At 44.3% G+C, this 16,904-nt stretch overlaps 1 protein-coding gene across 1 annotated transcript in view; it reads right to left on the bottom strand.

The window, feature by feature from the left end:
• Frmpd2 (FERM and PDZ domain containing 2) overlaps positions 1-16,904 on the bottom strand; it is a 122,349-nt gene that overhangs the window by 3,040 nt on the left and 102,405 nt on the right. Inside the window, exons 30-31 of the mRNA XM_051143332.1 lie at positions 11,021-11,302; positions 47-269 (exon numbers count right to left, since the gene is read on the bottom strand). Of these exons, the coding sequence (XP_050999289.1) occupies positions 47-269; positions 11,021-11,302 (505 nt within the window). The remainder of the gene's footprint in view (positions 1-46; positions 270-11,020; positions 11,303-16,904) is intronic.

The raw sequence follows: 16,904 nt of genomic DNA, 5'->3' as shown, positions 1-16,904 counted from the left end.
CCCCCTCTCGCCTCAGCACCCCCTGACCTGGCACACCTCTCCTCACCTGGGCCTGTCGGCCCACGGCCCCAACCGCCTCACCAGGAGGTTCGCGCCAGAGCCTCGACTTGTGGCCTGGAGACTCCCACGAGCCTGCGCACTGCCGTCTTATCCTGGGCCAGGGTGAGCCTGTTGTTCGGAGCGGGCAGTGCTTCCCCCTGCTGGTCTTCCGAGGAACTTCAGCGCCCACTGTGGGTCCCGCAGTTAAGTTCCCGCTCACAGGCCAGGCTCTTAAAGCACACCGCGGTTGGAGCAGTCTCTAAGGCGTCTGCTGAGTCCCAAGGGAGTGAGATTAGTACAAAAGGAGTTGCTAGTGTGTGAGCCACCAGAGTAGGAAGTCAACTGATGGCTTCAGTTGAGACAGTTTCAGCTAGAGCGGTCAGAGTAAAGGAACTCAAGACATTGCCGGAAAAGTGTGAGGCTAGAATCCTTCTATCTTCATCACTACACGCCAACCATTTGGTCCGGTTTCTTTGAAATTAAGACAAGATACGTGTGCTTCACTTAGCCGCAGCTTTTCATGCTTGTCCAGGAAGAAAGCCACATGTTGGCGCTGCCGTGTAGCTCAGTAGTAAGAGCTACCCTTTGTCCAGGTACAGAGCGGTGAGTTTCCTGTTCTAGGCTTCAGGGCTCAGAGATACCCTCTCCTCATTGGTGACTTTCTAAACCTTGTGTTCCCCCAACTATCGGTAGCATGAAGCGTCTTTCAGGCCAGACCATAAGCAAGTCATTACTTCGCTTCCAGAGAGCAGGCCAGCTAGGAAACCTTCCAACCTTTGTGTCAGAGTTTAAAAGGAGACAGAACTATGGGTGTTGGTAGAGACAAGAGACAGAATCATTCCGCCCCAGTGCCTGGCCAGAGTCCTTCCGTACTCACTTCCCTATCTTTACTTTCTGCTTCTCTCTAAACAGCAAATCCACTGCTAACTCCTGTAGGTCCTGCTGAGAGTCGGGCTGGATTCCTTCATGGACCAGACATGATCCCCAAACAGATGCCAAGAACCTGGTTACCAAGGTTCCTCTCTTTGTTGAGAACTTAACCTCACAGGGCTTCCTACCGCATCCCCAGTCCCTTGCTCCCCAGTGCAGGCCTGGTCCCACTCTGCAGTCTACCAGCCCAGGTCTCGGCATTGCCTGTCTGAGTCTGTCCTTCCACGTCCCCTTTCAACTTTGGCCTTCTGTTCCTCAGATCTCACCAGCCTATTAATTTTGGTGCTAAAGAAAATATCTGAGGCTGAGCACTGTAGACTCCGTCCATGGAATACTTTCCAAGAGCCAACATAGATGCATGAGACCCGTATATACTCTTCTTTCTGCATATACAGAAATATTAAGAAGCTTAATTTATAAATGAAACACAGTAAGATATAGTTGACAATATTTATAATAATGTAGAAAATTTATAATAATTTTGGTGTAATAAAACTACCATCATCGCTATTCTTACATTCTGTAGCCATTATTAAATAAGAGTTTTAGAACAAAGTCCTGAGATATCATGACAGTTGAGCTAAAAACCAAGAAGGATACTAACTTATCAATGGGTGGGTAGCATATATTATGTGGATACAGTTGACAAGGGAATTATTCATGGCCTAGGCATATGGAGTAGAAGAGGCTGGGCTTTTATCGTACTGAGAATTGTAATGCTAAACCTATAAATTATTTGGAGAAATTTTTCCATTAAACATTTTTTGGACCATAGGTAACTAAAACGTTTTTTAAAATCAAAACTGTGGATAGTTTATGTAATTTATAAAGAATGTCAACCAGTTCTTATAGTTCTAGAGGGCAGGAAGTCCAAAATCAGGGAGCCAGAACCTGCCAAGGACCTTCATACTGTGTCCTCCAGAAAAGAAATACACTGTTTCATCATCTGGCAGAAGGCAAAAGATAAAGAGGGAAAGGCAGAAATCCCTTGTTCTACCATGCCATCAGCTCTACCTGTGAGGATCCTACCCAAGGCCTGGTGTCACTCGGATTCCAGCATGGGGGTTTGTGTTCTGATTAAGGGATCTTGGTGGTTGGTTGGTTGCTTGCTCGCTTGGTTGGGAACAATCATCCAAACTATGACATGGGAGAAGTTGAGCTGAAAGACAGCAGTAATCAGGCCAAGGAGGTAATACTGGTTCTGAAATCTGGCTTTGCCATCCCTGACCCTAATCTGGGTACAAAGAATGCCACTGGGAAAGCCCCCAAAGACTAAGCTCATCCACTCACTCCCTACAAGTGCAAGAACTGGTTGCTAAAATGGCCTCTCATTCCAAGCTAAGGCTTAGAAAGGACCTTAGCAGATACCCAGACCCAGGACCTCAAGATCCTAAGTTATTTTGTCTTTAAATATATTTTATTTAATGCTCATGCATGCATATAATTATGAACCTACCCTTTTTTCCTCTGCAGAAATTTCTCTTTTATTCTCATAACTTCCCTTTTCAACTTCATGTGTCCACTCTTATTTCTTTCTAATACCCACCGAGTCTATTTAGTGCGTTTGTATTTGCATGGGTCTAGACACATATGTTTGGAGCCCAAGCAGTCTCTGAGGGTCGCCATCCTTGAAGAAAACTGACAGCCCTCCCTCCAACCATAAGTTGCCAATAGCTTCTCCATGTGCCCAGCTATTCTGGGATTTTGGCTGGCTCGGTCTTGTGCAGATCTTATTTGTGCCATCACACCTGTGTGAATTTACGTATGTACAGCTACACTGTCATATCCAGAAAATACTGTTCTGCTACAGGAATCTAGTTCCTCTGACTCTTGCAATCTTTCCACCTCCCTCCCCCTTCCTGGATGATCCCTAAGCCTTGAGGGCAAGGATATGATACAAATATTCCATTTAGAACTGAGCACTCTATTGTCTCTTATTCTCTGTGTGTGACCAGTTGTGGTCTCTGTATTAATTGCTACCTACTGAAAAAAAAAAAAACCAAACTTTGTCTGATGACAATGAGAGATACACACTAATCTATGGCTATAGAGACAAGAACTTAAAGATCAGTTGGTCACTCTGTCCATTCAGCAGAACAACAGAACTGCTTTCAGATTGGTAAATTTAAAGCCTGTACCACAAGACAAAACCCATGCCTGGTGCCATTAACTGGGCCAAAAGTCCAGAGCTGGCAAAGTTACTTTTTTATAATCTCCAAGGCCCAGGCTTAAGCTCAAGTTCAGCACTTCCCATCAAGGCTTGGAGCCTGGAAACGCAGATAATAAAAAAAGAAATAGTGACAGAAGCCTAAGCATGGTGATACATTACCTCTTGAACGCCTGCATTCAGGAGCCTGAGGCAGGAGGATCAAAAGTTTGTAGGCAAGCTGGGGAGGTGATTTGGTTGGTAAAGTTCATGCTATTAAAAGCATGAGGACCTGGGTTCAGATCCCCAGAACACAAGTAAAAAGCTGGGCACAGTGGCTCGTGTCTGTAACGCTATCTCTAGGAGAGGGGGTGTGAAACTGGTGGATACCGGAAACTTATTCCTGTCAACCTGGCCCAGTAGATAAGCTTCAGGCTTAGGGAGAGACCTGGTCTCAAATAAATACATACATAAAGATGGATGGATGGGTGGATGGATGGATGGATGGATGGATGGATGGGTGGATGGATGGACGGACGGATAGACAGACAGATAGATAGACAGACAGAGTGATCTGACATCTACCTCTGTCTTCTACATGTGTGTACACACTTGTTCACAAACAGCGACACACACATCATGTGGGAACACTTACATTAACAATCACATACAACATCAACATGTATCATACAAACACCTCACAATGTACACACATGCTGAGGGTGAGAGGGGGGAAGGAGAGAGAGAGAGAGAGAGAGAGACTTAGTTCAAGGTGAGCCTAGGCTACATAGTGAATTCCAGGCCAGTGTGGGAGCCTGTCAAAGGAGAAGAAAAAAAGAAGAAACAGTGACAGAAACAGAATAACCCCTTGAGTGACATCTGCCCTCCACAGCACCCCTGGTGCAGGCCTCTGCTTGGCTGCCCAGTTTATTTTGGGATGGTTTTCTTCACAGCCAGAACTAAATATGAGTTGATGACAACCGTGAGCTGGAAAGAAGCTGTGCGGCCTCTCTGTGTGCTGCTTTCTTGCTGCCTGCCTGAGACACTTGCCATAAAAGACTCTATAAAAAGAAATTGAGCCAAGTCTAAGCCCAATAAAAGTCCCAGTGGAGACTGAAAATCATTTTATTTAAAGAGCAGAAGGCCATACACTTACCTAGCCATGAATTTCTGGATGCCTAGTCCCTGAGCCCGGCAGACAGCAGGTACCCCGCAAACATAAAATGATTGTTCCAATAGGTGGCTGCTAACCCATCTGCAGCTTCAATGTCCCCTCAAGGAGAGGAACTGTTGGCTTTGCCTGGAGAGAGCTGCTAAAACTCTTGCATACCCACATCTAGCTCTACATATTAGCTATAAACTAATGATGTGGCACAAGGCAGAATGCAGACTGCCAGGCTCCAAGAGACAAGCTGGGCTCGTGGCTTTTGGTCCTATGTGTTACTACCTATTCAGAGCCAAATACAGATGTTGCCACGCTATTATATCTTATTATTTGAACTTAATAGAGTGAAAGTCTTTGTGTCCTTCCAATGTCATTTGAACTTATCCTTGTGTCTTTCCCCCCCCCCCCCCACCGGGCTCTTGCATGTCAAAATCTTGGGCTGACCCACAATGTAGACAGTCCCATTTCAGTATAAGGCTCACTCTGACTTCCATTCTGTTTTCCTGTCTAGGAAAGGGAGCACCGCAGTCTTCTCCTTTCTCACCCAGCTTTTCACATATGCCCCACCTACCAGACTCAGGTGCTGGCACGTCTGCAAAGAGCTGAGTAGGTGACAGCTGCATAAAAGATACTTATTGGTTTCTTGGAGATTTTCCTGCAGGAAATCACCACTTCCAACTTCATTGCCTGTGTGATGACACGTAGCCTCCACCCATTGTGGTAATTAATCCTTGCAGAGTGTCACCATAAGATCTCCAGCACCCACTGCAGGACCCCTAGACAGGTGGCTCAGAAGCTCAGTCACATCAGAAGATGTTCTCTCCAGCTTCCTGCTCTGGCAGCCATAACACTGATTTCGTTTGGCTGACTCTTAAGATTTCCATTCTTGGGGTCCTGGAAAGGCCATTAGAATCTACCCAGTGGGGTGCATAAATAACTATTTGTGAATTTCCTCTGTAGACTCATGGAGGAACTTTTCCAACACCTCCCCCCTCCCAATATCTATATGTCCCCTGAACTAAATGCAATGGTTCATTCTATCACTACCAAGGGACATTTCTCTGAAGCCACCCAGGCTTCTCAGAAGCCAGGCATACCCAGACAGGAAAAAGGATGGCAAAATGAAAAAAAAAAAAAAAAAGCCATTCTATCTCCAGTGTTGTTGAGAGTAGATTCAGAAAGACATTGGGAGCCTGTTAATCTTGAACAGCCTGTTATCAGAGGGGAGGGCCATGGATAAGCCTAATAAAAAAGCAGAGGGCTCAGGGCATCCATCATTTCCTCCCCTGTTCTTCCTGTGGCCCTCAGCTGTGCCCACATATGCTCGCATCCACACCCTCCTACTGCTGCACCCCCAGTTTATCAGGGTGTGCAGCACATCTGTCTTGAGGGGCCTTTCTACACAGTCTCAGGTAGATAACGCCATGGCTCATATTGCTTTGAGGCCTTGGTAATTGCATCCTCTGCAAAAGAGTACAGTGCAATCTCACTCCAATAATAGCATCCCTCTATGATGCCCTATATCTTGGGAGACCTCAAATTCTAAGTGTGCAGAACCAAACTTATCACCAAAGGCGTCATTCCTCAATAGTCCCTGAGTTGGTCAGCTTCCTGTTACTGTAACAAAAATATCTGTGATTATCAGCTTTAAAATGAGAAAAGGTTTATTTAGATTTTCAGTTTGGGAGGTGCTAGTCCATTGTCATTTGGTCTCGTGGGACTGTTTTCCTTGAGCCAATAGCTCCTTTACTCCACAAACCATATTTATCTAGCCAACGTGAACATCCACCTAACAAACACCAACTGAGAACCCATGCGCCATGCTTCTTCATGCACGATCCATCCCACCTGTTGCTTTTTCCTCTCCCTGAACTTGCCACAAACCCATGCCTCTCTTCTCACACAAGTTCTACTTCTCTGACGGGGGTAGACATTTCTTTTGAGGCTACAAGAGTATCTGTTGTTTGTATGGATGTTGATTTCTGTACCACCATTTGGCACCAACCCCATGATTATAATGCTATTTCATATGCTTCTATTTGATCTCCTCCAAATGAGGCAGGACCCCCATAGACAACCCATATCCTTATTATCTCCATCCCCTTAGCCTAGCTATGTAACTCGGAGAATTGCTTTAGATTATTTTAATTTGTGAATATACTAATACAAGTACCACGGTGATGGCTCTATGTAGCAGAGCTGGTGAGCAGTCATGGGCAACTCAGATACAACCAGTCTCTGAGGCTGATCACCTCTGCCCTTGGTCTACAGATCTGTAGCTTTCTGCAGAACCCATTCTGACAGTATATGGGACAGCCGTGTAGTAGTTAAAGCAGAGTTGGGAATCCCACCATTTTTCATTAAGCTTTTTAGTTTTGAAATGATTGTATTTTCACAATCTATTGAAAGAAACAAGACAGAGGATCCTCTCCACCCACCTTGCCCAAATGATAACATCTTGCAAAGCTGTGGAATGATGCCATAATTGCGATTTATAATCCATCCATTTTGGTGAGAGCTTCTCTGACATTTTCACTCCTGTGTGTTAAATTCCATATAATTGTGTCGTACAGATTCACACATTCACTATCCTGCCACAATCAATACTTCAGGGTAGCTCCATCATCAAGGGGGTAACACCTCTGTCTTATAACACACTCTTCCCACTGGATCTATCCTCCTCTTTATCCTCCTTAACTTCTCATCTATCCAACTTTTATAGCATTTTGTCATTTTAAGAATGTTATCCAGGGGGCTGGAGAGATGGCTCAGAGGTTAAGGGCACTGACTGCTCCCCCTGAGGTCCTAAGTTTGATTCCCAGCAACCATAAGGTAGCTCACGACCATCTATGATGTGATTTGATGCCCTCTTCTGGTCTGCAGGTGTATGTGCAGGCAGAGCACTGTATACTTAATAAGAAATAAAAAATTAAAAAATGAGACTGTTATCCAAATGGTATCAGACTTGTCCTGTCTTTTGGACTGCCTTTTTACTTCTTTAGCATAATTCTTTGGAGTTCCATCCACCTTGTTGTGTGTGCTAATGGCCCATTCATTTTTATATGGATTTTATATTGTGTTGTCTTCATTTCCCTGTTGTAAGACCTTGTCCCTGCCATGTGGCCCCCATTATATAGTGTCACACTAATGGCTTACACCATGGCCCACCAGGTCTATTTCTTTTATGTATTGGCTAATTCAGTGTGTTTTAATTTTTTAGTGATGGCAGCTACATATCAACATCAAGAAATGTTAGCTTTAAAAAAAGCAAAATATTAGCTTTACTTCACTTTCTATATGATAAGAATCAGGAATTAGGATCAAAAAGGAAAAAAACAATTTAAAAAGAACACATGACTATTTGGAGCTAAAGGAAGGACATAGAAAAATCAATACAGAAAGTTATTTCCTTTGTGGCCTTTGAGCCAGGCCCCTTGCCCAGTCCTTCCAGTACAATGGGACACTTATAAGCACAGAGCCCTTTGACCAATGATGACTCAACAGTACAAACCAGAATGTTGCATCCATCTTGGAAAATGGTGCACCAATGTAACAGCCAGACTTTTCCCCTGGCTCCAATTTGTCTTACTTACAGAAGTTAGTTCCTAACTCCCTTTGTGAGAGGAACCCCATCCCATACACACAAAGACTTGCTTGACTTAAACTCTAGAACTGAAAATGAAGTCATGGCTACTAATGATGATTCATCTCAGAAGTAACAGGCACAATCTCTTAGAAGTTCGCACTTCATAGGCCAGGAGCTCCATCCCTGCCCATCCTCCCAGGATGATGATGCTTTCATGGTGGTAGAACAAGCAGGTACATTCTCTGGACCAATGTTAGCCGAGGCTCTTCCTCCAAAAGTATGCCCTTGCAGAAACCCTCAGGTTCCGTCCCAGGAGACACTGGCGTGTTTACCTAAAAGAGGAAGCAGCTTTTAGTAGGTGGCTCATTGTTTGGCTAGAAACCTCTCTAAACCACATAACGCACTCATTTTATTGCAATCCCCCTGGACTGTGGGTTGTTGATTTTATTGTTACTGTTGGTGGTGGTTTGTGGGGGGTTTTGTTTGTTTGTTTGTTTTGATTTGTTGGTTTGTGGGGGGGTTGGTGAGGATTTACAAAAGAAAAATACTTGTTAATAAAAAATTTATCCTCATGGTATTTGATGGAAAGGTGTGTGTGTTGTGCAGAGACTCAGGTAGAAATAATGTATTTCATGGAAAATGTGAAAATGTACCAAAAGCAGATTCTATTTTTTTTTTTTTTTTTTTTTTGAGACAGGGTTTCTCTGTGTAGCCTTGGTTTTCCTGGACTCGCTTTGTAGACCAGGCTGGCCTCGAACTCACAGCGATCCGCCTGCCTCTGCCTCCCAAGTGCTGGGATTAAAGGCGTACGCCACCACGCCTGGCTCAAAAGCAGATTCTAACAGCTGTAGAATGACTCCACCAGTAAAATATGATCCTAGACAAATTAATAAAATGTATAAGCCCATTAATAGAAGAGAAATAAGAATACCACAAAGAGTGGCTAAATAGTATATAGAAAATATATTTTTTCAAAAGATTTTTTAAAATTTGTGCATCTGTCTGTGTATGAGTATCCATATGTGTCCATGCCCATCTGTGTGTGTGTGTGTGTGTGTGTGCACCTGTGGGAAGATACCTGTAGAAGCCATTATAGGTGGTTGTGAGCTGCCTGACATGGGTGCTCGGAACCAATCAAACTTTTTGGAAGCCCTCTTAACTGTGGAGCCATCTCTCCATGCACAGAAACTAATTTTTACATCATTACCTATGTCTATATAGAGCAAACAGAAATCTGAATCTGGCTATAAAGGATGCACTACTCAGCCATAAGCAAAGTCTGGCTTCTGGAGTAAATGAGTCGCTTTACCTTCTGCATGACTTGGACTCTTTAGAGAACTTAAGGAATGTTCATGGTGCTCTTTCCAAAACAAGCACACTGTCTAGGGTCACAGAGCCCAGGCCAAAGCTGGCAGCATGAGCATTCAACACCTCACTGCTGCCCTCTATCAGCAGAGGAGGGTAATGCCTACTCTCCTTGTTGTGTGCCATTTGAGATGACATCATTCATGCCAACTATATCCAAAGCCTCTATCTATAGCTGAGGGCCAGACAGCCCACCTACTCCATGCTCAACCATAAATGGGTACTTCTCCCTGCCACAACCTGATGTTATGGCAGAAGCCTGTCTATGTGAGAAAAAAAAAAAAATCCAACAGAATTCAATGCATTCCAAAGCTTGCACCAGCCCACAATAGAGCATCACACATTAGCATTGCCATCACCTTGCAATGCCGGCCTCAGGCAGGTTTCATTGTCTCCACTTGTAGTGGGTGGTGATACCCACTGGAATATTAGACCCTCCCACGCTGTGCCATGTTCTCACTGCTGTGTTTCTAGAGGCAGCCTGGTGCTGGGAATCTCGGTGGAGCATTTCCTATGCACTGAACTTGGCATCCTTCATTGGATCCCTGTGAGTGCCCCCACTGAGCTCAACTGGAAGAGTGCGCTCCACATACGAGCCTCTCCCTGCTGGCTTCATGGTTCTGTAAATTCGCATGTGGCTTCTGTGTATCCATGTCAGGATGTCTGATTCCCTACAAGTGGATGTGAAGTGCCTTCAAAACTTTGGGACCCTCCTGGTAATTTGCTGTCAATTTCAGATAAGAATGGGACTTGTAGCATCATATTCAAAGTTCAAATACCCATCTCCTTCTCTGCTTGCCTGCCATTGTCCTGTGAGGATCCAGTTCAGGCGCTTGTGGTGGCTAAACATCCCTTTATTCGGCCAGAGAATTGGCTGGGACACAATGGGACCACAGTGGACAGCGTGCTTTAACTATGCCAGAATCTTCCTAAGTGAATGCTTGGAAGCTTTTGCGCCTCAGAAATAGGCTGATAGGAAAGTTTCTGGACTATTCTACACTTTTTTTGTATGTACAGTGGATCTGTAACATGGCAAGACTTTACGAAGGTATTGTTCGGTTACATACCTGTGGAAATTTAACCTCCCTACTCCCAGTCTGACAGCGAATGACGTACTGACTCCTCTATTATCTTTGGTGCAAGCTCTGCCTCCAGCCTTAAGATCCACTTCCAGCTTTGGGTGGAGGCTTGCATTAATAGTTTGATGTTGTTGTTGTTGTTGTTGTTGTTGTTGTTGTTGTTGTTGTTGTTTAGATAATGTCTCATGTAGCCTAGGCTGGCCCCAGACTTTCTATGTAGCTGAGGTTGCCTTTGCTTTTCTGACTTCAAGTACTGGGATTACAAATGTGTGCCACCACGCCCAATGCTCTGATGTGTACTTAATGCTCATGACTCTCTAAGCAGCAAGACGACATAATATGTGCAGTATTCTCTGAAGCACATGCAGCCCGGGGACAGGCAAGTGCTGACAAAACTGAAATCAGCCCTTGACATGCTGATCCCCAAAGACTAAGCCTGGAGGCAGCAGGAGGGGCAGGCACTCAGCATGTGGGCCTAGGAGCAGGGAAAGGTTTGAATTCTACCTCTGTGCTTTCGTCACTGCAGCATCCTAAGAGAAGCCTTGGATGTACCGTATGAAACAGTCCCCGATTGGTAAGGCAGTCATTATAGAAACGGGACCACAGTAAGCACTCAGAAGAAATGGTTTCCAGCTGATGCCCATGGGGACCAGCCCTCCAGCCCAAGTGAGCCCTACAAAGCCTTGTCTCACACAGAGGGTGATACCCACCTGAAGATACCGTCATCCCTACCCACGGGCTCCTCCAGGTCCTCCCAGTCACTCTCACTCCCATGGGGACCTTCTAGAGGCGAAGACTCTAGGAAGGCACCCCAAGAACAGAACTGCGGCAAGGGAATGGTCTCTGAATCTGCCTCGAGACATTCTTCACAGGGCAGCTGGCCTGAGGAGGTGGAGGTGACGGTCAAGTATTCTTCATAGTCCAAGGTGAGAGAAGAGGTTTCAGGAAGGAAGTGTGCGTCACCTTCAGCATCATCTCTGCCCAGCTCAGGACTAGAAAACAGAAACCTGTGTGTCTTCCAGCCTACACCAGAAATTCCTGGCCCACCTTCTCCTCGCCTCTCAGGACTCTCATCCTGGTTCGTCACCTAAGACTCAGCCAAGTTCAAACAGCTCCTGCCGGAGAATTCCCTGGGTACCAGGATTCAAACAGCAAATATAATATGGTCCCTGAAGTGGTGAGACCTCCTGGCTAATGAGAACAAGAGCAACACAGAAAAATTACAGTATGGGTAATAAGTAAGCAGAGGCAGCTCAGCGTATTAATCCTAGGAGCCCACAGGGGAACTGCTAGAAGGCACAGCTCTGCAGGCAAAGCTATGAGCTGGGATCAGTTTAGCGCTTGGTTTTTACACTAAGACTCTGTCTAGTTTTATTGTTACCTGCAATCTTAATATTCTTATCTGAAATGCTGGGTGTTTGAGAAATTGATCAGATCGTTAGAACGTTTAAATTAAATGATTGCTATACATTAAATGCCTTCTGGGGCTCCTGGCACAGGGTAAGGTTTCCATCGGCGAGATGCTGTTTTTATGACTCTGATGGTTTGAACTATTTCAGCAGACAGATTAGAAAGAAAGAGCCCACGGAGACTAGGAGCAACCTTCAAAGCACTGTGTGCAAATACCAGCTCCTTTTCTAAGCACTGATAAAAAGTGTGTGTTTAGAGAGGCAGCCAGCTGGAGTGACATTTAGTCCCCATGTGAAAAGAAGGACACAGGAGGCAGAGGGCCGGCGAGGATCATTATCTACTGATGCACAGGCAGATGCAAGAGAGAGATTCAGCCGTCCAGAGAGGATCCGTGATAGCCACGCATGCCTTGGATGAGAAAGCGCAGTCCTGCAGACGGCAGGGTGCTTTGTGTAGCACTGTGGACATGCAGAGAGGCCCTCAGAAAATATCTGTTGTTAATCTGGTTAGAGAAGACGAGAAGGAAAATCTAAGAGAAAAAGCACAGAGATTTTATTGTTGTTGTTTTAACCAAATACATGGATCCTCATTTCTCAGCCTCTTTCCCCACTGCCAGATCACTGAGTTAGTTTTGCTGCCTATGCCCATCCCTGCTCTCCTTTTTCTTAAAAACTAACTCTAGAATACCCCAATAGCTACAAACCCACAAACACCAGACAGTGTGTGTCCCAGCCTGAGCTTTGCTGTGAAGGGATGTCATTTCCCAAATTACTGAAAGATAACTACAGGGTATGTGTCAAAGTGCATTTCATGTGAGTGTATGCATACTTGTGCATAAAAGTAAGTGTTTGGTTTTTTTTTTTTAACCAAGAAAACAATTTAGAAATTGTCAAGTACTTGGGAGGAAAATTGGTTTACAAATTTAATAAACTTGGTCAAATTGTACATAAATTATGTTTTCTTATTAACATAGCGAGGGAACACCAGGCTGTTATAACACAAAGCGAGAAAAGCCATGCATTGAGCAGGCAGAAACAGGAGGCCCTAGGGGTACAGCACACAGCTACCTGTACAGCTGCCTGTCTAAGCTGCATCTTCACTCTCATCCCCCTCCATGTTTTCCAGGAATACGTCTAGCGTTGATGTGAGACTTAGCCAAAGAGAAGGTAATCTACTCCTACACCGAGAGAATAGATGGCACTGGATGCCCAAGCATAATGAGACATGATGTGATTGTCACCTTAGGCTCAAACTTTAGCAAGTAGCCTTGTATAAAACTGTGCCCTCGGCCGAGCCCCCTCTTCCATAGGTAGGCAATCCAGCTCTTCCATGACTACGGACTCTGGGAGCTTTATATTCTCTGGGCATAGAATACAGATGAGAATGAGGAAGGAAAAATGAAATCTATTCTGTATTTGTTTGGGTGCTGGCGGCCATCTGGTGTTAAGAAGCCACCTGGCAGGGTGTAAGTTCTGGCAGCTTTCAGTGAGGTCTGTCCTTTACCAAGAAATTGCCCTAGAGAGAGCAAGAATACATTATAGTTCTGAGTTCCTAGTGGGTGCCAGGCACTGTGCTGCCTTATCCCTTCTGACTTGCGCAGTGGCCTGGGACTCATGGTGCTGATTTACAGCTGGGAATCCATCAGCGGAGGGAAGACAACTCCCCAGACATATGCACTAGCCAGTGGTAATGCTGACCCTAAACTGCGTGCTCTGCGGGGTTGTGCCTTTTGTTCCTAACTGCAGAAGCTTTGACCCAGAGAGGACAGAATCAAAGCGACAGCCACCTCAGGGTCCTCCTAAGGAGTCCATATAGAACCTTAGTGTCCCCTTGAAACACTATCTAGGATCCTACTCACAAGTTGAGGACCCTTCTTTCAGTGATGTCAGGGTACACACTACACTTTTATTTCTTTGGAAATAGTCCCTATGAGTGTATTAAATGGCAGTTAATGGCTGTCCTATGGAGGAGGGGCTACCATACTTTGCGTGCTTCTTTCAGAAGAAGAAAATGGGGCAAAAGTAAAACCAGGAAATGTGGTGGGAGGGAAGCATGTTGCCATGCCCAGGACCACCATGAAAGCAGGAGCAAAGGGGCACGTGGTCCCTGAGGGAACAGTGCAAAGGGGTGTGCAGCTGCCCATGGCCACAAGCGCTAGGAATGCCGTAACCATAGCAACTGAAGATCAGAAGCCTCACTAGAAGTGTTCTGGACAAACCTGTAGGACTCTAAGTGACCCTCAGAGGGCAACACTCTCTAAGAATGACAAATTTGGGACATATGGTATATTCTCACAAGTAAGCCAAATTTAATTTGATTTAGAAAAAAATGAATAAAACGATTCTCTTGTAAAAATGTTCCATCCCTTGCCAAGAAGCTATTGGCATTTAACTTCTGCTAGGTGAGGGAAAGTCAGTTTTCTTTAATGAAATTATACTTGGTCACACACACAATCCAGGGCCAGCAACACTCCCAGGAGTAGTCAGTCAACACAAACTAGACTACATAATGTTTGTTTGTTTGTTTGTTTTTTAAGAGGTGAGGCATGAAATAGGGTGGGTAGGGAAGGAACAGGACTGGAGAGGGGGAAAAGATCTGGGTGGAGTTGGGGGAAGACGAACACAAACAAAATATATTGCATATAAATTTTAAATAATAAATAAGACATTTTCTAAAAGCACATAACAAGATAGGAGGAGATGGGGTTAAGACTTGCAAGTAAAAAATATGAAAAGGTAAATTTCCCACAACATAAGGGAATGTCAGGAGCAATCTGTGCGTCCTGGAAACATTCAGGGAGCCCTCCCTGCAAGAAGCTACAGTGTGTGTCCCATGTGCAGTATGGGGGCAGAGGTGACCGTTTTTTTTTTTTATATGAAACCAGCATGGTGTGGCAGGATGAATGACGTCCTGATGGCCTGTGCTAACTAAAAGCTAAAAGCGTTTTTATTAAATATTAAATAAATATTTTATTAAATAAAATAACGTAAGTCTGGATCTAACTAGACTTGTACTTAAACCGAGGAATATGTTTAACTCACCTGCCAGTGGCCCCCTTTCAAACTCACTGATAATAAAACTTTTAGACTTCAGGGCTGCTGAGATAGGTTAGCAGGTAAAGGGGCTTGCTATCAAATGTGATGACCTGAGTCTAAGTGTAAGGAAAGAACTAATTCTCCCAAGTGTTCTAGTGACTTCTACACATGCTCTATAATTTTACTTTCATCACACGCATACACACATTAATGTTTTTAAAATTGTTAGAAATCTAAACAAATTCCCTTATTCTACAGGGAAAGAAAATTCTCTTGTGTCCCACAGAAGCACACTAATGGCTGGCCTGGGGTAAATATCTAAGTTGCTGCCTCTATCACTTCATCAAGCATGACATAAGATGCCCAGGATTCTATTGTAAAGAACTGTAACCAGGCCGGGCATGGTGGCGCACACCTTTAATCCCAGCACTCTGGAGGCAGAGGCAGGCGATTGCTGTGAGTTCAAGGCCAGACTGGTCTACAAAATGAGTTCAGGATAACTAAGGCTACACAGAGAAACTCTGTCTCAAAAAACCCCCCCCCAAAAAAAAAAGAAAAAGAAAAAAGAAAGAAAGAAAGAAAGAAAGAAAAAGAACAGAACTGGAACTGTAACACTGTAAGGAACTATAACTGTATAAGGAACTATAACTCTGGCACTCAGGAGGCAGAGGCAGGTGGATTAATGTGAGTTTGAGGCCAGCCTGGTCTACAAAGCAAGTCCAAGATACCCAAGGCTACACAGAGAAACCCTGTCTCTAAAAAGCCCCCTCCCCCCAAAAAAGAACTGTAACTCTGTAAGGAACTGGAGCTCTGTAAGGAACTGGAGCTCTGTAAGGAACTGGAGCTCTGTAAGGAACTGGAGCTCTGTAAGGAACTGGAGCTCTGTAAGGAACTGGAGCTCTGTAAGGAGTGTTCCTTGCAGCCAAGGACCAATGACTAGATACCGAGAATGAACACTAGGGATGTATGCGCTCGCCCATGCTGTTTCTATGTTGCAATGTAGCTGATTTCTGTTGTACAGCAAAAACGTACAGCAACGATGGCTTGTACATTTAAATTCTTTAAAAAAATTTTTTTCAGATATCCTGGCCTCTATTGGCCACATTTCTCCCTGAACCCAGCTGTATAATCCTGCCTGCTGCTTCATAGAGTGGTCTCTCACTAGCCATCTGAGATCAGCTCTAGGACCACCTCCAGATACCAGAATCCCCAAATGCTGAAGCCCTCTATAGAAAATGTAGCACAGGCTTGCATATCAGCTACAGACCTCCTATTGTAAACATTAACTCATTTCTATATCACTTATAATAACCAGTACAATGAAAATGGAGAATGGTTTACAAATAGCTGCTATACTATACTGCTTAGAAAATAATAACCAAGACATCTATATCTGTGCAATACAAATGCATTTTCTAATATTTTCAACCTACATTTTCAACAGACATAGAAATAGAGAACCCATAGATAGGCACAGATGGTTGAACATATCATGCCAGCCCTTGTCACTGTGTTACAATGACCAAGAAAGAGAGTCGTTGAATCCCAACAACTTTATATAGTTTCAAACACAAATTATTATTTCTGGTTGTTGCCTGCTCATGTCCATGCATTAAGCTTACAGATGCCTAGAAGGAGAAACATACCCTGCCTCCCTCTAAACTCCTCCTTCACTCTCCCCTGCCCCCTCTCTACTCTGATAAGTTTCAAGGTATATGTATGTAATAAATGGTTTTCAAACTGAATTGGAAAGTATTCTTATGAGAATAGGAACTAAAACTGGAAATACTTAAGGTTGGGTAGACACTGAACTACAGACTAAATAAAAAATAGTCATTAAAATGAAGGCTTCAGCCCAATTTTAGAGATGGAAATGCGCTTTCAGGTCGTATTGGTAATAAAGCTTATATCTTCAATAGAGATGAGGATGTGCACAAGGTCCCTCTTTCTACCACAGCAACTAAAGAGGCCATGGGGGCGCAGAACACACACTGTGTGCTGGAAGAGAACACAAGGCCTGCCATCAGTAGTAGTCTCTAGGACACACTGGGATGATTGCCATCTGGGTGAAGTTTGCTTTTATCCAAAATTCACAGATAAGGTTGCAGCGATGCCAAGCACAGGTGTCTATTGTTTCTTACCACCCTCA

The sequence above is a fragment of the Acomys russatus genome, chromosome 3 (genome assembly GCF_903995435.1).
Source record: "Acomys russatus chromosome 3, mAcoRus1.1, whole genome shotgun sequence".
In the NCBI taxonomy this organism is placed as follows: domain Eukaryota; kingdom Metazoa; phylum Chordata; class Mammalia; order Rodentia; family Muridae; genus Acomys; species Acomys russatus.
Note: the sequence above shows the minus strand (reverse complement) of the source record. Positions and strands in the feature narration are given on the sequence as shown.